Genomic DNA, 26049 nt, shown 5'->3' with positions numbered 1-26049 from the left:
TTGACGAGAGCCGATCTGGAAGCATGGAGCCAGGAGCGCACCCCAGCAATTTCTTGAGCCGGGGGCCAAGAGCCAATCACGATCGGATCGTTGTCACGGCCAGAGATAAGGACCCGTCTCGGCAGGCGGTCGGCCGCATCTCTCCAGACCACCGGCAAGGGGCCAGGGGGGTGGGCGCAGGTAAGCTGGCCCGACAAGGCGACGGTTCGAGGCGGCCTGCGGGTCGGCACCAGTTCTCGACCCCGTATGCGGGAAGACGGGCAGTACGTACCTCATCTGCGCGGGCAGCTTCTGCTGATGGACAAGATGGAAACGGAGGCGAAGAAGCCACCCCAGTGCAGTGCAGACGAGATCTGTGTTGAGTGGGCTCGGGCGCAAGAGGCGGCTACCAGAGCAAGGCACTGCTTGTTGAGGGGTTCGTGGGGCTCGACTGACAGGCGAGGTTTCGTCTAACGCAGAGAGTGCTGGAAGCAGACTGGCAGAAGCCGAGCAGAACTGGCAGAAAGGGAGCATTGCTGTGGGCCCCTCGCCTGGATTGTCTCCACGACCATGTGGCCTTCAAGCCGCCAGCCTCATCGAGCCCGCCAGCGGAGCGGGCCTGTACGTAATGAGACGGTGAGGCGACGGCGGGCAGCTCGGAGGTTCGCAATGACCATGAGGGCTGGGCAAAGGGCGAGGGCAGAGCAAACTGCTGCTGCTGCTGCGAGAGGGCCAGGGCATTCATTCGGAAGTCGGCCGACAAGAGGCAGCATAGATTGGTCCGTGTGGCCTGTGGGTGCTCTGGGGTTTGATCTGGGCGCGACTCGGAGACGCAGCGCATCAACGCGAGATCTGGCTACCAAATTGAATATTCCGTCAGTGACCGTCTCCTGATGGGAATTGTAACAACCAGGAGCCTGGGGTTCGTAGAGCTGCACGCCACAAGCTACAAGCTGCAAGCTGTTTGTTGTTTGCTGGTGAACTACTTGACCCACTACTATCTTGTCCCACGGGTAGTAACCGAGTAGCTGAGACTGCAAGGCTGATCAAGGACGATTTCGACGTCAATGACGATGCCAGCGAGTCAGTCGAACACGGACAATGCAGCCACCTGGCACTTGGCCATCCTGCGGTATTAAGCCGACGGAAATTGGGTGGATGAGCTCTATTGATCCTGCGACAGCCGACAAGCGATGCTGGCGGGCGAACGAGCGACAATCATCGTGAACCACCTCCTCACCTCGCCCAGTCCCCACCGCCCACCGCCCACTGCCACTGCCACTGCCACTGCCACTGCCACTGCTACAGCCAATGCCTGCTGCACCGAGGCTCGTGGGTGGAGTGCGGAGAGCAAACAGAGACGCTGGTAGCGAGACCGCGGTTCAGCTGGAGTCGACGTTCTTTTTCTGAACGTTTGACAGTTCAGTCTGTCGGTCCTGACAGTCTGCACCCCGAGTCTGGGGACAGAGACGGAGCTGCAGTCTGCAGTCAGCGGTCAGCAGTCAGCAACCCATCACCGCGCCCACTCATCATCCGTCATTTATCATCATGCGACGCAGCGTGATACGGGCCGAGGGCAAACCGCACCCAGGCTGCCCAGGATGCACGCAGCTGGTTGGTCTAGCCGGCCGGGACAGCAGATAACTGTGGTCTAATGAACCATGTATCACAGACAGACTCAGCGCCAGGCCGGAGGCATGCAGCTGAGGAATGAGGGGATGCGGGATACGGCATGAGGAATGAGGAATGAAGAGAGTCGGTCGCTGTCTGCAGCGACCTGGCAGCCTGGCCAGCCTGGGATGACGCAGCCCAGCAGCAGTCAATCAAGTCAGGAAGAGCAAGGCGGCTATCTCCGTGGCTTCCGGGAACGGGAGATTGTGATGTGAGATGGAGAGTGAAGGGTTCACGGCCGACCGGGTAGATGCTCGTTGCCATTTCAGGAGTTGGCGTAGAATTGATTGCTTGCAATCAATCAAGGCACACATGGCTTTTGCGCCGTGGTTCGCCGTGGCAGCGTGGTCGTCGTTGCACCTGGCCAGCTTGTTGGTTGACGGGCTCAGGGTTCGCGGAGCAGGACTCGCAGCCCAACAACGGTCTGCGATCCCGGCCTTCATGGGTTTCCTGGCCACCCCCCGTGCCTGACCACTTGCGGTGTCGACACCTTGCTGCTTCGGGCAACTGCTCAGGTGTCTCGAGTCAACGGTCGTCGGGGCCGACGGTGGGTGGTCTGTCTCAATCAATCCGGATGCTGTGCATGTATTGACAAGGTCGGCCAAGTATCGGGAAATAGACAGGGCCCCACCCCGTCGCCGTGGGTGAGTACAGTATATTTCACTGCAAACCATGCAACCACCCCCCCCCCCCCCTACCCCGGCCTGCTGGCTGCAGACCACAGACATTTGCAGACAGGTGCACGGGCAGCCAGCCATGCGCAGCCATGCCGCAGCCTGAAGAGGACGCGGACGGAGATGGAGATGTGATTTGATACGGCACCGTCGTGGCACATTCACCGCCTTTGCCATGCGGCATCGTCACAGGTCAATTGACTCGACTCCACCTGCATGCCGTGTTCGTTTTGCATGTGCTGGTTGATGATAAGTCTAGGAACCGCATAGAGCAGCATAACAATATTAGACTACCTCACGTAGCACAGCAAGTAGACAGATGCATGGACGAACGAGTTCCTGTCCTATCCTGTCCTGTCTTGTCCAAGTCCCGTCCCGTCCAGCCCCTCATCATTCATTCAACGACGAGCGCTGTTTTCGACTGTCACCTATCAGTGCCTGTGTGCCCATCTCTGTCCGATCTCTGATCCACGATCGCTGGTATAATCTCTGCTCAGCTCAGCTCGGCCAGTTTCTATTACCCAAGAAGCCGCACTCTGGTCCAGTCTCACCCACCTCGACCCGACGTTAAGGTTGCAGCCGAAGAGGTGCCGTTGCCAGCACCCTCCCTACCTCCCTGCCTCCCTGCCTCCCTGCCTCCCCAGGTTCCAGCGAGCCCAGATCCGCTCCGCTACCTGCGCTACGCTACCCAGTCCGCTACCACGCTATTCAACACACTCCAGGTTACCGCCACTCTGGTTGGCCGCAACCCACCCCCCGGTCCAGGCTATCCCCCCCCCAAAGCCGACAGCCTACACCTACCTGGGTCTCGTTATATACCCAAGCCGCATCCCTCCTACAGCCGCCTCGAGTAATCTTTTTTATCCGCACCCTCCTTTTGCCTTGTCTTGCCTTGTCTTGCCTTGTCTTGCCGTGCCATCCTCTTCCTCGTCGCCGCGATATCGCTCCAGTACCAGTATCTGCAGCATCTGTCAACCAGTATCGCAACTGCCACGTCCGACACAACGTACTCCCTCGCACCCTCTGTCTCTTTTCTTCCTCTCTCTGCTCCACTTAGATCCTCTACCAAGCCGGTCCCTCGCGAACGTGCGATCGACGGTACTTGCCAAATAACAGGTTCCAACTTTATCGTTGAGACCTTGTTCTCGGACTCGCTTGCTGCTGTGCACGACTCGGGCGCAATCATCTAAAGCAGACCGATCCGATCCGATTTAATCCAAAACCAATCCAGCCCTTCTCAGTGCACTGCACCGCAGTTTGGTCACCCCCACCGCCTGCTACCCACCGCCCGCTGCCCACCGCCCACCTCGACTCGACTCAAATCCATCCGACCGCTTCGCGTCAGCCAATACATACAACATCCTCCCACGCCCTCAGGAACCATACATCTACACTTGCCCACCTACCTTTCCCCTTTGAGCCGCAACACCACCACGGCCCAACCACCTGCTGTCCTGTGTCCCGATTTGATTTGCTGCTGCCCTCCTCTGTAACATCATCCCTGCGAATATGGCCATGGCCGACCTCGTAATGCCCCGACTGCCCGACCAGCAGCAATCATTCTGGCACCGCCAACCAACCGGCCACCAGCGCTCCTTCTCCTACCACATGCCACAACCGCAACCACAACCGCAGTCGCAATTCCACCACGCACTGCAACAGCAATACCCTCAGCAGCAACAGCAGCAGCAGCAGCAGCAGCAGCAGCAAAGACAGCCAACACCACCGCAGTCGCAACCCCTTATTCAGCAGTCTTCCGACATCTCGCCTCTCAGTACCTCCAACAGCACGTCGCCAGTATCACCGAAGAACTACCACGGCCGCCAGGTACGCCCGCTTTACGTGCCTGCCGTGCTACGTCCCAACGAGTACCCATCCGACGCGCAAAGGCCCATCGCCTCGCCCAAGGGTGACGGAGACGACGATGAGCGTGCCATCCGCTCCAGCGGCAGCTTCACCAGCCTGTTCGGCATCTCGAGCCTGAGCAGGCTGTCGAGGAGGTCGACCGGCGACAGTGGCAAGATTGTGGATTGGGATTGGGATCTGGCAAACTACCCCCAGGTCCACGGCCATCCCACCCGGAAGCACTGGAAGGTACGTGTGGTGCGACAACAGACCAAACCAACACACACACATATCCACCCGTCCGGGAAATACCACGACAGTGTCTCAGCCTTCCGACATGGCGTCACCCTCAACTTCACTCATTTTAGGGCATCACCCTCGCTAACAAACTATCTCCTACAGTCTGATGCCGACTCCGAGGTCTGCGACGACCCGACCTGCAAGAAATACTTCAACTACTTCGTTCGGCGCCATCACTGCCGACGCTGCGGCAACATATTCTGTGACCCTCACTCCAGCTACGAGGTGCCACTGGACGAGAGCGCGAACTACAACCCTCGTGGCCTGCTCAGCCGCTCATGCGCCCACTGCTACGGCGACTTCAAAGTATGGCGCAGTCGGAATAGCAGCGACGCCTCCAGTGCCGGTCAACGCCCTGCGAAAGGGAGTCAGACCGTGCCGGCGAGCCCAATTTCGGCCAGTCCTGCAAAGGGAAGCCCGACCACCCCGGGCAAAGCCCAGGCTGAAGTGGCAGTCAGTGTGCCGAGCGACTGGAACTGGAGCACCTTCTGAGCATCCCAGTCCATGTCGAGCCATTTCAGGCTTGGCTCTGCATACCACACCACGATTCACGATACAAGCGGCCAGACAGCGGCCCAAGGCGGGGATGGCCACTAACTTCAATACGAGCCGCTTGGAAGCGGCGGAGTACAATCTTGTACGACACCATTCCCCATCAGACCACCCCATTCCACCTCAGTACTTGGACAACACCACGACCCAATCCTATACCCCGTCCGATCGTCGCATTTATCCTCGGAAGGAATTTTGGTAGATTCTCGGGGTTCGAGCCGGATCGCACTGTTTTCCCAATACCCAGGAGCGCGGCTGTTTTTTAATGATTTGATGCTTTCTTGCCGGATATGTGCTTTCATGTTTCCTTGTTTTCTGTCCCTTGTCTTTTAACAGCGCTGGTGTTCAGGTCTTTTTCGGGTTTAAGATCTTAGATAACCAGGCTAAATGCTGGGCAGAGCTGCGCTGTCAGCCTGCCACTGTTTTGCTCTTTCATGCTCTCAAAGAGTGTCTATTGTTTTGGAATTGGCTACAGGGGACGAGAGGAGTCCATTGTCTTTATGCGTCTCTGATTTTCCCAACTCGCAGGTCAACGGGGCCAGGATCGCGACCCCCACGGGGGGTGCATCTACGATGTCTTATCTACGATGAAAGGGATAGACTTTACGGTTACGAGGATATACAGAGAGCCAACTGCTCAAGTATCAACTACCCACCGGGCGCCGTAGTAGAGAGCTCCATAGAATGAGAACGAACTTGAAGATGTATTGAACAACTACTTCGATGGCCTTTTTTTTTTTGCTCGTGCTGTATGTCCCGTGTGCTGGTAGTGACTACCGAGAGTTGGGCTTGAACAAGCGACAGGAACACCAAGAGCGGGCAGGTAATGAGGCAACAGGACTGGGCAAGCCCAAACTAAGCCGAATTGTGAGTCTGCAGACTTTGGTACAACGCCGTTGATGACTTCATCACCGGGGAGGGGTAGACATGGTTGGAAAAGCGACAGAGCCGCATCTCGTGGCTCCTCCTTTCGGTATGGGCCAAAGTCATGTTCAAAATTGAGGTGAAGGCGGTTACGCCGCTACTAGACATTTGAACACCGTGCTTGCCTTTCTTTATTTATTTTGAAAGATGAGTCCTGGTGTGGTTGAGAGTGTACATGAGCAGATCATCTGCGGAACCTGAGGCAAGACACTCAGGACGGGTAACATGATTGTTCCACTGAGACTGAGTTATCGCCGGGTAGTACGACTCCTACAAGATCCGAGCAGTGACATGTCAGGTTCAGCCCATGGAGATATAGTGGCCTTCCACACGCGCCATCATGAGGGAGGTTGACATAGGCTGTGAGCCAGGCGTACGGGGGACTCGATAGCATAGAAGGGAAGGGCTCTGAACGACTCGCCCTGATTGTGTGTGCCAATGCTGATGACGCTTCCGTCTAACCTTTACTCCGTTAGAATGCAATTCTAGACTGTACCACTCCACCAAAGTCTATTTTCTCATGTTTTGTCGTCTCCCCGGGACGAGCCTTTTGCCAGCCCGCAACCGTCCCTTCTGGGGTTGCCACCGTATCCTTTTGATAAAGCTGTTTCCTCGCGAAGCTTCCGGCTCCCTTTTTTAAACACCCTTTTACCACCTCTATCACCTTAGTCTTAAGCATGCCTCGAACGCCTCGGGGTCGTCACTGGCTTTGGGACACGGCTGCTCGTCTTGCCATTGGCCTGGCCATTTGCGGCAGCCACGCCATTTGCTTGACTGCTGGAAGAACCCTCGCCATATACCTCCTGCTGGATGCTCTGAGCGGCGTCCCAGCCGGCCTTCTCGGCGACTGTCACCTGACTCTCGCGGGAACCCTTGCCCTTGCCCTGCGCCGAGCCTGCGCTGGATCGTCGAAGGTAGCTGGTGATGAAGAACTTCACGAACAGGTAGGTGAGAGGTGCGAGGTACAGGACATTGAGCCAGATGGCGAAGGTCTGGCCAGTGGTGTTGATGCAAGGGACGACTTCTTGGGTGTAAATGGTCTCCTGGGTGGTGGTGGACTGCTCGGGCTTGGCGTTAGCTTCTGCCGATGTTGCCTGTTCGGCGACGGAGGTGGTCACCTTTGATGCGAGGCCGAGGACCATCTGCTTAAGGTTGTCCAGGAATGCGGGACCGGGGGCGGGTACGGAGTTGTCGACGTCGACGGAAGTGGCAACTGGCGCCGTAGCATCCTGGACAACGGTCTTTGACACAGGAAGGCTGTAGCTGACGAAGGAGTGAATCATGGCATATGAGGCGCCGACGAGGAATTGGGTGATTTGCAGGCTTGTCAAAGTTCGCTTGATAAACACAGGAACACGGATGGAAAATGCGCTCAGCGTGTAATAGGTGTACTAAAGACAGGGAGCGTCAGTATCCGTGGTGGTAAGATGTCGTGACAGCCTAGGTCAGTACAGGAGACGATTATGAACTTACCATCATGGCGTGGATGCCGGAGTTGACAAAGACGAACATCCAGATAGGTGGGGACATGTAGCGCATGCCAGCCCACATACACATCATGGCGCCCGCGTGGTGGTAAGTCTGCAGGACGGAGCTCTGCTTGCCCTTGGCCAGGATGATGAGGGTGTCGAGAACCTCGTAGAACTTGCTCAGGTAGAAGATCCAACCGTAGAAGGCCAGGCCCTCGTTCCAAATGCGACCCAGGTCGGTGCGGCTGGGGGTGCCGTCGCTGGCGAGGGCGACGCTGCCGGAGTAGGAGGTCCATTGCGCATCCTGCTGGTTGTAGTAGACGGCATTGCCAAGGCCAGCCGGGCCGTGAAGCCTAGTCATGCTGTCCACGAAGCCGTTGAGCCCCTCAGGGCCCCAGGGGTTCACGACGCTGCGTCGCATGACGCCAACCATGCCGTAGAAGGTCCATGCCGAGTAGACGGCGAGGAAGATGTTATGGACAACGATGAAGATGTGGAACAGGCGGGTCTTGCTGATGGCCCAGGGCTTCTTGGAGTTGGAGGTGTTGTACCAGTTCAGGAGCTTGGCAGTGACGGCGTAGAGCGCGGCGATGGTGACGGGGACCCGGGGGTCAAGGGCGGCACGGTAGATGTGGTCTGGGATCAGGACGGGTGGGGCCGAGGCGACCGAGCCTGGGGCCGGAGGAGGCAGGAAGTGCGGCTCGCGCATGCTGGCCGGGGACAGCATGCCCTTGAAGAGGGCCGCGTCGGGAGCGGTCGCGAAGACCTGAGAAGCGTCCATGGTGGAGGGGACGTGTCTGGGACTGGAGACGGTGGTGACGACGGTGGTGGTGGTGGTGGTTGTGGTGGTATATTGTCGAGTCTTGTCACATGGAACAAAGAGGGCGCGCAGGCACTGGCGCAAACGGGCGGACGAGAGTGTGTTTGTATGAATGACGGCCTGTGGCCTTCAAGGACAAGGCGAAGTGCTATGCGCACAGCTTTGAACCTGAGCATGGGCTATTTTTTTTCTTGTGCCTGTGACGCAGCTTCCCCAACAAATTCAAAATTCGGACTCTGGGCCGCCAGTCGGAGGAGCGGGCCAGACCCTGGGAAAGGAAGACAAGGGCACGCGGCTGAAGGATGCCGGATGCCAATCGCGCCCTGTCCGGCCACGAGCCGAGGCATAATAATTCACACTCGTACCACAGTCCGTTTGTCGACGGAGGGAGGGGCAGGGAGAAGCGAGGGGAGACAATACGAGGGGTGGGAACTTGACGCCAATGACCATACCCGGGAGTGACAATGGTGAGACATGCTCCCGTCCCCTCTGTGCAGCCTTCACAGACTCACATCGCAGCAAATGCTACCCGGGACTCATGTTGCTGCCATGTACTTTCGCACCGGTCCAGTAGCTTTACTGCACCTCTTCACCAGCCCCGAGGAAAATGCACAAAAGATACACTGGCACCGTCCGGGGAGAACACGTAAAGGGAAATGCAGAGAATCGCAGCCGCGCTGTTGAAACGCCGGCTGGATGGGAAAGAGGAAGTTGCGTGCGGGTTGGAGCTTGACCAGCGTCACGGTCCCAAACACGGCTTTGGCAGAAGATGAGACGGAGAGCCAATTGCACCTGCAGGCATTGAGAGACCTGCGTGCAGTAGCAACCGTCCCGTAGCCTGTTGCTATGTCTGTCTGGCTGGCTTCGGCCAGATGGGACGGGACGACATGCGACAGGCGCAACTGAGCAGCCAGAGCCAGAGCCAGAGCCAGAGCCAGAGCCAGAGCCAGAGCCAGAGCCAGTCTGGGGTCGCTCAAAACGATGAGGAAGCCTAGGCTTTGACCTCAGGGGGCCCGCTCTCGGTCCGACGTGGCGATGGAACCTCAACTTATTTCATTATCGACGATAACAAGACAGCGGACGATAAGACAAAAAGAGAAGGGGAGCGGAGGAGGAAAAGAGATGGAGATCCACCTTGGGCGCAGTCAATCCGTCCAGCCTCGGCACCGGAGACGGGGCACGATCACCAAGGACTGGGGCAATGATGTTTAGTGTCGCGAAGTTGACGTTGATGCCAGACGACGCCGATGCAAAAACCACCAGAACGGACAATCTGCTGCCCTGGCGCTGGCATAGGCGGACGGCCATGATCTTGACGGCAGGGTCGGCCGGGTTCAATTGAGGTCCCGTGACACAACGACAATGGTGAGGTCTGAGAAGTCTGCAGGACGGGAGGCGGGCTGACGGCCAGACGGGGTCGATTTTGTTGGGGCGGCTCCAGCTACCAATAATGACTCGGCAGGCTACCGGCCAGCCGAACTGTGCGGCGTGCCGCGGCCACCGCCTGGCCAGGCTTGCTCCAGTGTGCAGTATTTTTGTGCAGGTTAGGAAGGACTAGGTACAGTGGCAGAGAACAAGGACAGCTGCTAATAAACGCACTACCTTTAATAACGCACGCCGTGGACTACAGACTACCATTGCCATCGTATAAGTCTGACTGCCCGGGTGGGATGGGTGTGGGTGGGCGGGGAAGGATCGGGGCCCAAAGAGGAAGGAGGCTCTTGGCTGGACGCACGTCGCAGATTTCATCCGTTTCAGGCATCTTGTCCTTGCCCTTCGCCCCGGAGTGGCGGTACTCAACAATTTCGGCAGGACGAAAAAAGCACATGCTCCTCCTGTCCCGTCCAGGTCCTGTCGCGGCTGCTCGTGATCATTTCAGGGTCCATTAAGGCTGGGGTTTGGCGTAGACGTAGCATTGCTCTTCTGCCCAAAAGGTCATTAGCTCATCACGCCATTTGTTTATGCCACCGATAATGAATGAGCACCTGCATAAGGCCTATCCATCCATGCTACACACACGGACATGCACACACCCACAGATATGTCTACGTATATTTACATTAGGTCCTCTCTCACGACACACCACAACATCAACCATGGCATATGCCAGCACCATGTGAGAAATGGCAGACATGGATCCTGCATCCACCAAGAAGAGTCAAAGCTCCTGCTAAACGCACGTTTTGCCTAGCGCAAGGCCCGTCCCGCACCGTCAAATTTAGTTGGCTTTTCCGCCTCGTCCTTGTCTCACCGGTCCCCTTATAGCTAGCTACCCGTAGAACTATACCGGTATGACCATGGGGTCTACGTAGCTGTGGTCTATTATGAGTCACGAGGATGGATGCCACAGAATGCAGTCCGAAGTTCAGCTAGTCAAATCCGGACCAGATGTCGCAACCACGCATATGGAGGCATGTATTGTCATGAGCAGTTTTCCGCAGCGGGGTGACTAGCTACAGAATTCCTCCTTCGGTATCTGGAATGCCTCCTCCTACGCTTCTCGCACGGCGCTCCTTCACCTCGTAGCCTTACTCGGGCAATTCCTTCTGCAGATTGGTCATCCTCATGACACAGTTAGCGCGAGAGGCTCTCAACACCTTGGGCATATCATCGAGCCGGAATGCCTGCCACTTCAGATCCGGCCGGATATACTCTGTAGCCAGCACCACGGGCTGGACGTAGGACGAATATCTTAAGCAGCCCCAATTCTTTTTCGGTCGAGGGAGTGACAGAGAACCACATACGTAGATCGTTTTCCTTGAACCTAATTCTATCATCAAGTTCGGTTTCTGGCACATATTGGACCCAGAACCGCGGTCATACATTGGAGCGTACAAACTGTGCTAGTGCGAAGAGGGCTACTGCCTGTTCAGACGGCGGAATTACAAGTTGTTGGGACTCATGAGAAGCACTTGATTCAAAAGTTTCCGTTACTTGACTGTACAATCAATGTTGGAGTACAACCAGGAGTCGATGCTGATAATCACTATCAACCCCTAGCTTTATCCTCCGACGCCATCCATTCCCCAACCCATTTTCGGATCCAGTCTGGATTGACAGGCTGCATACCACGAAGGGTGTGACTCTTTGCCAGGGAGCCGTTGACTGCCATCAGTTGTGACCTTTGCAGACCATCGCTTGCCCCCCATAGGGAGTTCCGGTAGAACTCGAGCAGCCTGATGGCGGGATTTGAGGTTTTAGTGCCGTCGCCCGTTGTCTTTCGCTCGGCGTCGCTCAATCGTTCCAGCCACTCTGATGGCGTGACTACCACGGACGCAAGATCGCAACCGATGGGTGTCTTGAGTGCCTGGACGATAGTAGGGAGCAGTGCGTCCCAGGATGTTGTGCAGGGGTTCCGCAGATTGAAGACTCGCGCACCACCTGCCTCATGGTTTGTCGGTCCTTGGAGTTCCGGCTCAGCTTCAGAGTCACGCTGGCTGAGGGCAAGATCGGCCAACACGTCAGCCAGTATATCTGATGGCACCCAGTCTATCTTCGAGAACTGAGGGCCGAGATTATCTGGCAGACACCCCATGTCTTTGGAGCCGATGACGAGGCTGGGAAGCCACTCGGTCCGGCTCCACTCGCCCCCTGGCCGCCAGACAGCGCCGGCAACCTGGCCGACACGAATGACCCTTGTGTCGAGTCCCAGCCTGCGTGCCGCAGCGTCGCACAACAATTCGGACAGGAACTTGCTTCGGGCATATCCGTTGGAGTAGGGTGTATCGAATGAAGCGAAGACTCTCTCAGGCACAGGCTCATCCAGTCCGGCAGCAAGACCTCCGACGGCGCTCACGGACGAGATGAAGATGACCCGAGGGGCGTGGTGCAGAGTAGTCTCTGCAGCGAGGCGGAAGAGATTGACGAGGCCCGCGAACTGGGGCTGGAAGGCAGCCAGCCCGAGGTTGAAATTGACGGGCCAGGCGTTGTGAACGATAAGGCCGACTCGGTCGCGCAACTCGCGGTATGTCACCCAATTTAGCCCCAGGAGAGGTTGGCTTAAGTCTGCCTGAAGGAAGGTAACGCGTTGTTGGTCCTGGTCCCCTAACTCTATCCCGGCTGCGGCGAGACGAGATACCTGAGCCGTACGACCGCCGTCCTGGCTACGGTTCAAGCAGATGACATGCTTGATCTCTGGGCGGGCCATTAGGGCATGCAGAAAGAAGGTACCTATCGTCCCAGTAGATCCAGTGAGAACCGCTGTCACTCGCTTATCGTGCGCCACGAATTTGGCTCGGGTAGACTCTGGTTTTTGGATCTGCTGTATTGCTTCACTGTACGTCTCCAACAGTGGCTGCATCAGTAATGAGTCATCGTTTTTTGAAGCATTGTCCCTCGATACGATGACCGCTTGAAGCTGTGAGATTGTGGGATTTGAGTAGATTGTGGACAATCCTAGATCAGGGCGATGAAGGCCGCGCCGCAGGATTCGAAGGAGCTGAAGGGCCATCAATGAGTCCATTCCACGGTCGAAAAAAGTAGCAGTATCGGGTTCCTGACCTCCGTCTGTCTCAAGCACGGTCTCTGGGTTGGACCAGCCCGTGACATTGCCCACAGACTCGCTGATGAAGTGCTTGGCACTTTCCGAATCATCCATGTCGATAGATGGAGCAGTTGCACCTTGGGTTTCGTCGTCTTCGCCGTTGATGACATCAGCATTTGCATACAAGGCATCTATGTCGCTCCGATACTGTGCTATGCTGGCAGCACGCTGGATTGTGCCCTTGCCCGCTCGAAGCAACGGTCCCGGAAGAATGAGAATAAGAGCCTTCTCAACTCGTGCGTGCGCTGGAGCCTCTTTGTTGGCTTCCTGAATGCTAGGCCATATGCGCTCGATATGTTCAGCCTGTTGAGAGGTGTCCAGGGGCTCGTTCTCGACTGCAGCTTGAGTCGGTTCAATGAGCAGGGCAGCCTGGAAGCGCTGTGCGCCGATGACCAGGGCTCCGCTCACCACACCGGGATTTTGAGAAACGACGTAGTGCTCCATCGAAACGGGATTCGTTTTTTCACCATTGAGGAAAACGATGATGTCGTCAGCCCGAGCCCGCCAGCACCATGCGTCTGGTACTGATGGGTGTGGCTGGAACAAGTCTTTGGTGCGGTAATCACCCAGTGTCTCTTGTTCACGGATGCTGAAGCACACCTGCAGGAGATTCTCATCGCGCCGCATGACAAGTTCATATACTCCATCGGCAACGGGTTCAAATACAGCTCCAACCGATGGGTGGAACTGAATGTAGCGCCAGTCATCGGGTCCAAGGGAGGGCGGTATAAGCTGATGAGGAATACCACACTCTGATGCTCCCCACCAACACCGTAAGGGGATCTGAGCAGCGACTCGATCCCCAATAGCCTGCGGCAAGTCGCCGCCGATATACAATATCAGTTGGAGGTACCTCGCGCAGCGGGAGAGCAACTCCGGGTCCTGAGAAAGCTCAGCTACTACTGATGGAACAAGGACGGCGACCTCCGCCCGTGTCTGCTCGAGGGCTTCCACCAGGTCTTGCGCAGTAACGATACCGACGGCCGCAGGCGCAACAGGAATGACCTGGAAAGGAACAGCCCAGAAAAGGTACATTCCTATGCCGGCTCCCTATTGATGATTAGACAATGCCTGCCTCATGCGGGGTTTTGCAGCTGGTTCTTACATGGAACGGCGGCACTGTCACCAACACACGCTTGCCCCATATGATACTCTCAACTGACGTGCCATTGAACTTCGAGTAGTCCTGGCTGCTACAGAGGGCTTGACGCGCTACAGACTCCTGGGTCCAGACTAAAGGCTTCGGCATGCCTGTGGAGCCGGACGTGTGTCTGTTAAAGAAGGATGGGAAAGTCAGATATCAATTTCAACATTCGTCATCGCGCCCGATGTAAATAGCACCACTTGAAACATACATGATGAAAAGCGGATCCAAGCGCCCGACTTGGAAAGACTTATCGTATAGAAATAATGGGTGCTGCTCAGCTTGCAGTTCCTCTATACTCGGTATTATGAGGCAGCGTGGATTCACGGCCTTAAGGATCGAACGGACTGGCGGCAACTCTGGCTCGGTTGTCACCAGTGTCTGACAGTCCAGGGCATTGAAAAGAGAGTAGTGAGCGTCCGCGCTGTTTCGTGGCGATGTAAGGAAAAGCTGACAGTGTTAGGTAACACAAAACCACGATAGGTGTCAAAGTAAGGAGAGACGATGGCTAGCTACTCACCACATAGCCTGCCTTCACAGAAGCCAGTATCATTGCTGTGAGTCGGACATCATTTGGGCCAACATAGGTCAACACAGGCTGACCGTTCGTCGGAGGTCCAATGTGCTTCAAAATCCACCATGCCAGACCATTGACTATATTTGCTAGCTGGGCATAATTGATTGTGCGGAAACCAGCCTCATAGGATGCCTGAGCAATCGGCCAGAGACCGTACGCCTGATTGGGCTGTTCCCGGGCATGACGATCAACGATGTTTGGTAGCAAATCAGGGCGCCATTTCGGATCATATTTAGAAGCCATGGCCGGAGGCTTTGTAGAACGCGTCTTCTGGTTCAGGGTGAGGGAATTGGCGACTAATGGGATCGTTTCTGCGGAATTGTGCTGCGAGACGCCCAGAGGAGATGGCTGTTGTAGGTAAGCTGAGATCTTAATAAAGGCGTTTACGGATACCGTGAAATGCACGATTTTGCCGGCCTTCCGTTCGAGCCTGCAGGCAGGAAAAAGGCGGAGATGTTGGTGTTGGGTCACACTGGCGCTGCAGGAAACCCTGCAGCAGTCTGAATGTGTGTGATGGAGGTGTTGGTGGTGTTGGTGGCGTTTACAGCCCATGAGCCATGGAATATGTCGTCGGAAGTAGGTCTCCTAGTTTATTCTACGTGGCCAGTACCAGTACATTCTTGTGCTAGAATGATTCGTTGGTTCACATCACATCAGCCGCCTAAGTGCATTTGTAAGCACCTGCGTGTAGACTCCAACGACTCCAGACGGCGCAGTGAGATTGATGCAGTTCCGAAGCACTTCCGTGTTGTTCCCGTGTTGTGCAAAGTAGATATTTATCGAGACAGCTAAATGGCTTGGGTGCCACTTATTGTGTACCATCCCTTCTAGGCTGGTGAAGGTTGTATTTATTAATCATAGTACAGTTTTTCGGTATACATGCGAAGGACCTTTTTGTGCTATGACGAGTAGGAACAGCTGATTATTTATGACTTGTCTAGGGCCCTGATTGCCTTTACAGTTTCAAGTCCAACAGATCCGGACAGTCAAGCACCAGACCGTCAATTCGTATATCTCATCAGAAAGTCCAGGATTCTTCAGCCGTGAAAAAACAATGATCAATCTCTCTGGGAAAACTTGCCGACCAAAACTATCACACCAGCTACTACAAGGTATTGAGCCCCTGACCACTCAATAGCAGCTTTGCCAGCCTCGTGCAATGCGCTCTGAGTAGGCGTGGATCTTCTGGCCTCGTAAGAAGCGAACACTCCTCTATTTTGAAGGTCTAGACTGTGTTATTATTGCGATGTAATGCTTATCCTTCAAGACCGGCTAGTAATTTTTCGGCCCGGCTCAACGTGGGCCCTTCCACACTCTTATAATCAGCTAGAAGTGTGCTAAGGATATCGCGAGACATGGTATTTGCTAACCCACCGGTCCCGAGATTTTGGGATGCATTGGCCAAATCCTTAAACTTCTTGGCACATAGCGCCGAGCCCATTCAGGTGAGAACCGTTGGGTATGGATCTCGTTGCCTGTGGTTCGAGAGATAGCTGCGTAGAAGGAAACATGCTCAACGGGACGAAGTATGCAGTTTCCGTGAGGATATTATTGATGACTTTGATGACCGAACCGAAGAGGAGATCATCAACGGACACGGTGAGAGTAAATTCAGCATTTAGACAATCTGTTTCTTGCCCACCTCATATTACTGACAACGACTGCATGGGCCGCTGCAGCCTGCTAGGAGTTGCTACAATCTTGGGAGCGATCACGAAGGCCAAGTGAATGATTGTAGGCCAGAATGAGACCATTCCAAGTGTACTATAGCATAGACCCAGAGGAGTGCAGTGAGCTGCAGTCGAAGCTGGGAGCATCACAGCCGGGCGTCCACCCGTACACTCCGCATGGCATTGTCTTGTCCAAGTCTACCATACAGGATGCAAAGGCCACACTTACGCGTCAAGTCGCACCTAGGCCAGGGGTGTGATCCAAGCGGCTGTGATTATGAAGCTAAGGCTCTAACGGGCTCTTGTGTGATTGCTTCCGAAAGCTGTGGTACAATACGCGGACATGAATCCGAAGAGGAGAGCCCAACCGAGCTTCTGACGTGTCAAAACTGTGCTGTCCCTCTCGTCCTTTGCCGGCATCGAGGGTAATGCGGCAGTTCGAGGCGCCGTGGAGGTCGTCTGAAATCCTGGCGATCCAGACGGTGTGGGGGAGTTGGCTGAGGGGAATTTTGTGGGCAGATCCAAAAGTTGTGCCATGTAGTTGATGTCGATATTGCAACGAAATTACCCATTCAGTGCCTCGGTAGTCCACTAGGTACCCAGACCCCGTTTCAATTCTAGAACCATTTCAAACTTTCTTAGGTAGCATGCAACCGTCCCTAGTTTCAAGCATACAACAACTCCGTCCCAGCACTACTGTACGTGGCCACACGCGTATGTTGCTTTCTGGCTTGTGAATCTTCAACTTGGGCACACACGCACCCATGTAAACCATGGTTCGTTCGGCCTCCCCCAGGGGTTCACTACCACATCGGGATCTGCTCCACCCCCTCCCTCCCGATTGGCTCGCTTGGCCCCCTGCCCATCGAATCGTGCCTTTGCTTCTGCTCGGCATGATGAATTCCACCCTCTGGTAAAGAGATTTTATTAGCGTGTTCAAAGGCGGTTAGCGGGCTTAGTTTTATATTTTGGCATTCCTTGGCACCCAAAATTACTTTTAAAATTGCATTTCGTTTATTTTAAGGAATGTAAAAAATATAAAATTAAGCTTAAAGTAATGCTTAAATAAAGCTTATTAATTATTTATTATATTTAACCCTTTGCCTTAATTAACCCTTTTTTATTTTAATTATTAGCTTAAGAAAGTAATTTTAATTTAAAGGGCGTAATACAGATGCTTAAAGATATTGATTTCTGAAGTGGGTCCGCTAACCGCCTCTGGACAGGCTAGCAGATTTTCTTTACCGGGGAGGGTGGAATTCATCATCCCGGCTTCTGCTGCCCACCGACCGCTGCAGCAACGTGAGTGGGGCTCTCCTCCAGGTCCGGGACGTGCCTCACAGGCTCACAAGCTGGGCTCACAAGCTGGGCTCACACCACCTTGGGGCTGCTGGGCCGAGGCGTGCAGCCGGGTGGATGCTCCGCTGTGCTATACCTGCATCTGGATCTGGACGGACATGGACGGCAATCTCGCCCAGGGCCCTGGCCGCGCCGCCCTGCAGCAGCACATGTCGTGTCACTTTTGTCTTTCTCTTGTGTTGGATCTGAATATGAGAACCAAAAGGACCCTTCGTTCATCTTTCTGAGCCCGATCTCTCCACCCCCACGCGTCGGCCCGTCGCGCATTTCAGATCTGCTCTTGGGCATGTACAACATGATTTGATTTTGTGGATAACACGCCCTTTCCCGTTTTCGTGGTCCCGTATTGCCACGCATCCTTACAGGAGGATCAAATCCATCTGTGCACCTGCGAAGCCGTCAGGGACCAAGGAAGTGCCCGCTTGGCTTCCCTCCATTATGGTCTTGACCGGAGACATCATTGCGCCGGAGAGCCCGGCCCTGCCTGCCCTCCCTGCCGACGATTTCTGGGGCGAGACCGAGTGGGCTGTCTTCAATGCCGTCCTGGACACCATAGTCCCAGCTGTAGTGTCCAAGTCGGCACTGACCGATAAGGAAGGCCAGCTAGCCATTCCGGATGGCGAGTACTCGGCCGTGTTGGCTAGGGCCGGGGCTACGACGCTCGAGTCACAAGATGAGGTATCTCTGAGGGCCTTCATGGAGGACAAGGCCTCAACGCACCCTGCTGTGCGCGAAGTCTCACTCCGGATAGCCGCCCGTCTATCAGATGTGCAGAAGGATGGCCTGAAGCGCCTCCTCAAACTTTTGTCGTCAGCAGCATCCCTTTTCACCTAAACCTCAGCTGGCCCGACGTGTCTTGAGCATCACTGACGAGTCGCAAACATACACAGGTCCAGCGTCGGTGCGTTCCTCCTGACCGGCTCATGTGCCCCCTTCCACCAGCAGCCCGCCCACGTGCGAGAGTCTATTGTCCAGGCTTGGCACAACTCCTGGTTTCCCAGGATGAGGAATCTTGCCAGGAGTTTTGTGAGGATAAGCCAGGTGAGCTGGCTGATGTCGTCGCCCACGTTCCGCGAAGTTACCGGCTACCCTGACATCCCGGTGAATTGGAAGCCAGGCCTTGACTTTGGCTACAAATTCCTCCAGTTCCTAGCCCCTGCGCCTGACTCTAACCATGAGCCTGAGTCTGAGACCGCACCGGCCACCATCGACACGGACGTCGTGATCGTTGGCTCGGGCTGCGGTGGCGCAGTCGCCGCGAAGATTCTCGCCGAAGCAGGCCATCGGGTCGTCGTTGTCGACAAGGGCTACAACTTCCCCACCTCAATGCTGCCACTTCCCGGCCCCGTCGCCAGCCGGTATCTCTTTGACAAGAGCGTCACCCACTCCGTGGATGGGTCCATAGGCATCGTCGCCGGGGCGACCTGGGGTGGCGGCGGGACGGTGAACTGGAGCGTGTCATTGCGGACCCAGGACTTTGTGCGCAAGGAATGGGCTGCCCGGGGGCTGGACTGGTTTGAAAGCAACGAGTACGACGAGTGCCTGGACCGCGTGTGCGAGCGCATGGGCGTGGCGACGGACCCGGTGGTGCAGAGCCACCGCGGACAGGTGCTCCTCGACGGCAGCAGGAGACTGGGCTGGAAGGCCGGCGTGTGCCCACAGAACACCGGCGGAAAGGAGCACAGCTGTGGCCACTGTACCATGGGCTGTGGCAGCGGAGAGAAGCAAGGCCCGACCCAAACATTCCTTCCCGATGCAGCCCGGGCCGGGGCCGAATTTGTCGAGGGATTTGCTGTCGACAAGGTGCTTTTCGACGAAGTTGATGGAAACAAGAATGCAACAGGTGTGGTGGGCACCTGGACATCAAGAGATTCTCATGGAGGCATAGGCGGACCGATGGAGGAGAGAGTATCTAGACAGGTGGTGGTCAAAGCCAAAAGGGTGATCGTTGCGTGCAATGCGCTGTTCAGCCCCCTACTCTTAATGAAGAGCGGACTCACGGTGAGTCTGCCTGAGTTTCATTCGCCCAAGTTGAAGGAAACAAAAGACTAATGGCAACAGAACCCCAATATTGGGCGCAACTTGTATCTCCATCCATGCAACATGGCGGGTGGCTTCTATCCTGAAGACGCCCGGCCCTGGGAGGGTATCTACACAACCCTCAAGCCACAAGTTCGCGCAAACTTTCCACCATGCTGACTCTCGTACAGGCGCCATCATCACAAGCTACTGCTCCCAATTCGAGGACCTAGACGGCCACGGCCACGGCGTCAAGCTCGAGACCACCAACATGACGCCCTACACGTGCCTCTCGGCCATGCCCTGGCGCAGCGGCCTGGACTTCAAGCTGTCCGCCCTCCGCTACCGGCACTTCGGGGCCTTTATCTCGGTCGCCCGCGACCGCGACCCAGGCAGGGTGCTCATGGACCCGGCGACGGGCGGCCTGCAGATTGACTACACCCCCTCGGCGTTCGACCGCGCGCACGCCGTCGAGGGCGACATCGCCCTGTGCAAGATCATGTACGCCACGGGCGCGCGCGAGATCAACCCCTTCATCCACGGCGTCGAGCCGTACGTGCGCGACGACGCGGAGCTCCAGGCCGCCGCGGAGGGGGTGGCGGGCGCCGGCGGGGGCCTTTTCCAGATCGACGACCCGAGATTCTCGGCCTGGCTCGACAAGGCGAGGCGGCTGGGCAACGTCCTGGGCAACCCGCCGTGCTCGTCGGCGCACCAGATGGGCACGTGCCGCATGTCCGCCTCGGAGGAGGACGGGGTCGTCGACCCCTTTGGGAAGGTGTGGGCCACCGAGGGCTTGTATGTGGCTGATAGCAGCGTGTTCCCGTCGGCGAGCGGCGTCAACCCCATGATCACTGTGATGGCAATCGCCGACCGGATTGCGAGGGCTGTGGACCGGGATTTGACGGGAGAGAAATAGTGATCCCATCAAACCTGACATAGGTTGAAAATGGGGCCGGCATGGCTTGACAATAACCCGTGGCTTCTGGAACCCATTTCGTGATGAAGGAAGTCAAAGTCGTTCTCTCTATCGTGGGAGAACTACTTTTTGCTAGTCTGGGGGGGGGGGTTGGGTTGCGCATGTAAGTGTGCATGCGGTGGCTAAGAATCGGCAATCAGGATACACACATGCACAGCTGGAGGGACCTATGCAAAATGTTATCCAGGTATTGGCGGAGGGTTGCGTCCCAAAGGAACAACCCGAGAGGTGGGACAGAAACCTGCCGAAGTCCCATATTGCAGGTTATTCCATGTATACAGTAGCTACCCAGAGGATTTATCCCGCAGTAGATCATCCTATAGGAGATCGCATTGTACGGGGTTGTCCCACAGGAAATGCGGAAGAGTGTGTACCGGCTGAGTTATGCCCGGGTGTTTGGGTACCCTGCGACCTACTGTATAAAAGGCTCAGTGCTCCAAGTTCAGACCGCCGTTGGTGATCTTCTGGGAGACTTCGTTCGCTACCGAGAGTAAGTTACGACAAGTCACTGTCTTTATTAGTGCGCCTGGATATAGCCCTTTGATCACTGGGTTATACGCGATCAACTTGTTATCTCGAGTAGGGGCTGAGCCATGGGATTGGCCCAAGGTCAGTGGCTGCGTGCTGAGGTGTAGATCCATATATATAGTAAGGTTGATGGCGGAAGGTTTTGGACGGAAGCGCTGCAATATTCTTCGCGGCACTTGCTGCCGTCCTCAGGCCGAGTTCATCTCCGGAAGTGGGCAGCAGTGGCGGCCGACCTCGAGAATTGCGTGGAAAGTCGCAAGACCGGTGACAACTGCTGGGCTATCATCTCGGGGTCAAGATCACCTTGACCTCCCAATCCTCGGATGTACTGGGACCCTTGTATGTTGAACAATGATTATATATTTTATGTCCTACTCCGATGTCCAGCATATGTGCTTCGGCAGCTCATCCACTCCACGTTTGCGCTTATCCTGTGGCGACCCAGTCGGTCTGCACGTCCCAGTCTGCATCCGCCCCGTGCAGCTTTCTGAACACGACCACCCAACTGCCATCCTCCCTCTCGCGTCCGATGATAGCGTCGTGTACCCGGAGCTCCTCCGCCAGCCCAAACGGCGCTTCTGTGATGAGGCCGCTTGGGAGAGTGCCGCCTGCAAGATGCTGCTGCTGTTGTGGGAAAGAAAGCGTGTCTGCCATTGCTGGCTGGAAAACATGGTTTGGCTGTGCTTGGCTCCCCGACATGGCCGAATAGCTCTGCTCGTCTAAGTCGGGGGAAGACCCGTCAGAGCTGGAGTGCGATGCAGAGTCACCCGTCGGGTGCCCAGCAAGTTGCATTTGCTTCTCTTGGTTCTGATACATATAAGAAGCTGTCCCAGCAAAGTCTTTTCTTAGGTCCTGCTGATATGAGCCCTGGCTGCTATGGTCTGATGGTTGATGCTGTTCATGCGGCCACATGTTGATATTACTGTCTTGCGAGTGCAAGCCACTTGCTGCCGAATCCACAACTGAATTAAAAGAAAAGCCGTCTGTTGAAGACGTGAGTGATGGCTCCTGACTGAGCGACGGGGGAACACGGCCGTCTGGATGGAGTGCTTGATCTGTGGACTGCTCTATGGGTCGGTCCGCGTCAAAATCCATAAATCTCAAGTCAGGTACCGGACGCTGGACTGAATTATTCAGCGTATCTGCTCTGCTCAAGTCGCGAGGCCTGTCGTGGCTTGGAAGTTCCGACCGGTATCTAGACTGTGGCTCCATGCTGCGCTCAGATGCGGTGTTGTGGCCAACGCTAGCGCTTCTTATGCTGGAAAATTGCGGAGAATGCGATGCAGATACAGACGAGAAACTCTGTCTCTGAGCCCATTGCTCCTCAAGAGACACGACATGTCCTGCGAGTGCTCCCATTACACTGGCCCGCCATAGGTTTTCTCGTCGGAAGGGGTCGTCGGAGCAGGTCGAGCGCCGAGCGGCGGATCAGGGGATGTCGGCATTTGGTTGCGACATAGTAGAGAGGGGGGATGATATGGGTTTCGAAAGTGAAGTTGCTCCCGGGCAGTTGCTGGTTGAAGCCCGAGAAGAGGTGTGAAGGGGCTGCGGCTGACCCAGATTTTTGAGGCGGGAACGCTGGCGGATTTTGTGGCGAGGTTTCGAGGTCAATGTATGCCGCTGCCAAAGGAACTATCGCGGCGAATTGAGCCAAGTAGTTGTCGTAGACTACCTCTGACGAGCTCAATGCCGTGGAGATCCAGATATATTGGGCATGCAGATACATTTGCAGAACCAAAAGTGTGTTTTCGGGCCCAGGCTTCGACCGAGATGCTTGGAAGAGTGAGAATGCGACATTGAACTTGGCTAGCCGGCAGAGGAGGCGGTCCTGTTCGACTTCGAGCAACTGCATCGTCTCCCGCGATATTGAGTCGCTGCTGTTCTTGGCCGGTCGAGCCCGATGCGTGAATCGGAATGCTTGCTCCATGAATTCGTGCATAAAATACCTCAAGTGATCCAAAGAGCTGAACGTGTCAGGGATCTCACCGCGAGACTTTAACGAGTCTGGTAGTGGCACGGGAGTGCCGCCAAAGAGAAACGATGTCAAGCTGAGCCGTGTGTATAGGGGAACAACGTGACGGAGGATGCATTCCATCTCAGGGCCATTATATCGCTCATCCAGCCGCGTCAGAAGCTGCCGGCCCTGTTCAAGGTGTATGAGAGACTCTTTGTCCTTTCCCTGCAGGAACTCGATGCACACGAAGAGAACACAGGTGAGCAGTGATGCCAGAGGCTTGGTGAGAGGGTTGTTCATCTGGTCCAGCAGACGCGCGATGGCTTTGTTGTACTGCTGCAACGCAAATGACTGTGTTGGGCAGCCATCTGTTGACTGGACGATCGTGCCCTGTGTAAGCCCCTCGTGCAGGGTGCTCACGGCGAGCACGGCATGTCGGACTGCTGGCTCGGTCTGGGCAACTTGGAGCACAACGCTCCTCCAAAAAATGGCGTCAAAGTCCCCCGATATACACGGAGCGGTCACATGCTGAAAGAAATAGAAGGCCCGCTTCTCCTCCGGAGTGGAAAGGTCGAGCAATGGACCAAGGATACGGTCCTGAGGCGTGGGGTCTTTTGGTCGGCGCTTCGAGGCTAGGTTCCGCGGATCCAGATATCCATCGCATTTGCGCCCGGTCTTTGTGCATCTCAGACAATATGGTTTGGTCTCATCACACTTGACTTTCCGTATCCTGCCGCGATGAAAGCACTGGTGAGCTGGATGTCCCATAAGTCACGCATCGTCAGGGCATTGCTTACTTGCAAGTGACGCAGCCCGTGCGGACCTGGGACACACGAAGAGCCATCAGCATACCCATCCGTGGAATACTGATTGAAGTGGAATTCTGCTCACCTTTTTTGAGCCCCTCCTCCCCGAAGAAGCTGCTGCAGAAGGGCTTGAGGCACTAGAGTCGGATACCATAGTGTCGAGGTGGTAAAAACTGTACAGGGAAGCACCCATCCCTGAACCCTCTCTGAAATGCTGACGTGATGGAATGTTCATTATATACCCTTCCTCGGGGCAGGTCATACGGCACTCCCCATGCGCCTGCTTGCAGAATTAGTGTGTGTGGATGCTGAGTAGAACATCATCGCGGGAGAGTTACCGGAGAGGGCTTTTGAGGGAGGGACGTGCTCCACAACCGAGGACATTGGCAGGGTGATATCGCTCTCTGCGGTTTTTGTACGTCTGCCTGAAGGATTGGGAAACCTAATGCCGGGGGATGTGCAAAAAGCCCACTCTGCATTACAAGGGCAGCTTTCCCAAAGTCACTGCCACTGAACAGGCGAGACGGCAGGAGGAAGGGTCAGCGGGTGGCCGGCACGGCGTCATGTCCGTCCAAGCAGGGGATGGCGCATTCCAAGGCGGGAGGGTATGCAGTCTAAGCCATGGGGTTGCCTTCTCGATCCGGCCAAAGACACTGAGGGTGTGGCGGTCGACCTGGACATGGCGTGTGAGATGCAGGTATCTTGAACGGTGTGTGGCCAAGCAAAACGCCTGAGAGGGTGCGAATAGCTGCCGTCTAAGTCGGCCTTGGCCCAAGGTTTCGAATCCTTCTCGCCCAGGGCCCCTCTCCTCGGGACCAATGGGGCGGGTGCCTCCAGCCCTAAATCTGCAATATCACAATGGCAACGGTACCCTGAAATAGACTTCGAAAAGATGATGAGCATCAGCACACCTGAAGCTGCGGTAAGAAAGGGGGGCTTTGCTAGCCCGTTTGGCAGCCGTTGCAACATCCAGGGACAGAAAGTGGCAGCCTGGGAGCCAAGCCTTTACTGCGGCAACCCCAGCGGTGGGAACTTGGCCGAGGGCGACTACTAGAGGCCAAGCGATTTTCGATCTATCATCGCAAAAACCGGGGCAAAACAGCTCCTCTCCATCGATGTTGACTGGCGATGTTTGCGTGTGAATCTGGCACGCGCAGCCGGGCGAAAAGCCCCGAGGAACAGGTGTCGAGCAGGAAATGACGCTCGGGTCGCACGACTTGCTTCTGTGCAACCGGGTTGCGCTTGCTGAGGTCGCTAGAGTCTGGCGAATCTCATAGGCAGGTGTCGTTTAACCGGTCCACTACGTATGCGCGAAGTACGTCGTACGACGTGATCCTCGTCTTACATGCTTCCAACGCATTTGCTCTTCCCCCTCCACACAAGTTTTCAAGCTGACCGTGGCATTGAGCTTACTCTCCCTTGGGGACTGAGTTGGTGGCTTCCCCACGCTCGCCCACAGGATTCGACGCTAGTTTCAATATACCGTTGCTTGAGAGAGTTCGTCTGACCAGACGCCAACCCGCAGGTCATCTTCGCGTAGCACACATGTGCGTGCTGGTTACACAAAGGCCACCTCGGGTCACACGGGGACTGAGAAGTCTCGTTCTGACAGCAGACAACCTGTCTGTTGGTAGAATCCGGAATGCGGTGTGCATCGTGGCGTCCCCCCATGGCCACCGGATCGGCTGGCCCCGTGGTATAATCGCCTGTGCTCGTCCTGGATTATCATCAGCCCTACCACCCCGGGTAAACGCCAACTCCTTGACGAGTCCAGCGTGCCGCCCAGCTCGGCAGGCTGCAGAGACCAGAAATAGGCATCGCGAACGTCCCAGGTCTCGATAAGGACAATGCCGACGGCAGTCTCTAGCTCGACTTCGCCTGTTGCAAGCCTACGAGGCGGTGGATGGCCAGAGTTGCGGTGCATACTGAGGACGATCAAACCAAGGATTATACGGTCGCCCCAGACCCAACCGTTTCCCTCAAATCCCGACTCACAGGTGGCCGTATCCACGTAAGCAGCTGGTTGTTCATGACCGTGTATGGCTGGAGTGCATTTGCCGCATCAAGTTGCTTGACACCGAGCACGTACAAGTGTCGATCAACAGATGATGCCGGTACCAATGGTGCCCGCATAGCCCTTGCTGACATACCGCCCTGAATGCCACTGCGGAGAACAAGTCGAGCTGGCATAAGCGTGGTTCGCCCTGCATTTGGTTGCTGCTGTGTGTTTGATCCTTCC

General features: G+C 55.9%; 6 protein-coding genes across 6 annotated transcripts; 2 read left to right on the top strand and 4 right to left on the bottom strand.

Annotated features, from left to right (window-relative positions):
* Positions 1–3833: 3833 nt before the first annotated feature.
* On the top strand, positions 3834–4961 carry INS49_006487 (uncharacterized protein; the record flags this gene model as incomplete). Its single annotated transcript, XM_043167259.1, has 2 exons — positions 3834–4418; positions 4572–4961. 2 exons carry the CDS (start codon positions 3834–3836, stop codon positions 4959–4961), a joined length of 975 nt encoding a protein of 324 aa, XP_043028403.1.
* A 1655-nt stretch (positions 4962–6616) lies between these two features.
* INS49_006486 (uncharacterized protein) lies at positions 6617–8195 on the bottom strand (the record flags this gene model as incomplete). Its single annotated transcript, XM_043167258.1, has 2 exons — positions 6617–7336; positions 7419–8195. The coding sequence occupies 2 exons, from the start codon at positions 8193–8195 to the stop codon at positions 6617–6619; spliced, it is 1497 nt and encodes a 498-aa protein (XP_043028402.1).
* A 3028-nt stretch (positions 8196–11223) lies between these two features.
* On the bottom strand, positions 11224–13221 carry INS49_006485 (uncharacterized protein; the record flags this gene model as incomplete). Its single annotated transcript, XM_043167257.1, has 1 exon — positions 11224–13221. The coding sequence occupies one exon, from the start codon at positions 13219–13221 to the stop codon at positions 11224–11226; it is 1998 nt and encodes a 665-aa protein (XP_043028401.1).
* A 4744-nt stretch (positions 13222–17965) lies between these two features.
* INS49_006484 (uncharacterized protein) lies at positions 17966–20462 on the top strand (the record flags this gene model as incomplete). The annotated part of the gene is made up of 4 exons (XM_043167256.1): positions 17966–18336; positions 18418–19375; positions 19498–19528; positions 19738–20462. 4 exons carry the CDS (start codon positions 17966–17968, stop codon positions 20460–20462), a joined length of 2085 nt encoding a protein of 694 aa, XP_043028400.1.
* A 1014-nt stretch (positions 20463–21476) lies between these two features.
* On the bottom strand, positions 21477–21962 carry INS49_006483 (uncharacterized protein; the record flags this gene model as incomplete). The annotated part of the gene is made up of 1 exon (XM_043167255.1): positions 21477–21962. One exon carries the CDS (start codon positions 21960–21962, stop codon positions 21477–21479), a length of 486 nt encoding a protein of 161 aa, XP_043028399.1.
* A 412-nt stretch (positions 21963–22374) lies between these two features.
* INS49_006482 (uncharacterized protein) lies at positions 22375–23964 on the bottom strand (the record flags this gene model as incomplete). Its single annotated transcript, XM_043167254.1, has 3 exons — positions 22375–23734; positions 23802–23827; positions 23896–23964. The coding sequence occupies 3 exons, from the start codon at positions 23962–23964 to the stop codon at positions 22375–22377; spliced, it is 1455 nt and encodes a 484-aa protein (XP_043028398.1).
* Between the last annotated feature and the right edge of the window lie 2085 nt (positions 23965–26049).

This window comes from Diaporthe citri, assembly GCF_014595645.1.
Source record: "Diaporthe citri strain NFHF-8-4 chromosome Unknown scaffold_2, whole genome shotgun sequence".
Lineage (NCBI taxonomy): Eukaryota > Fungi > Ascomycota > Sordariomycetes > Diaporthales > Diaporthaceae > Diaporthe > Diaporthe citri.
The sequence above is the reverse complement of the archived record's forward strand: the minus strand, read 5'-3'. Positions and strand labels throughout refer to the sequence as shown.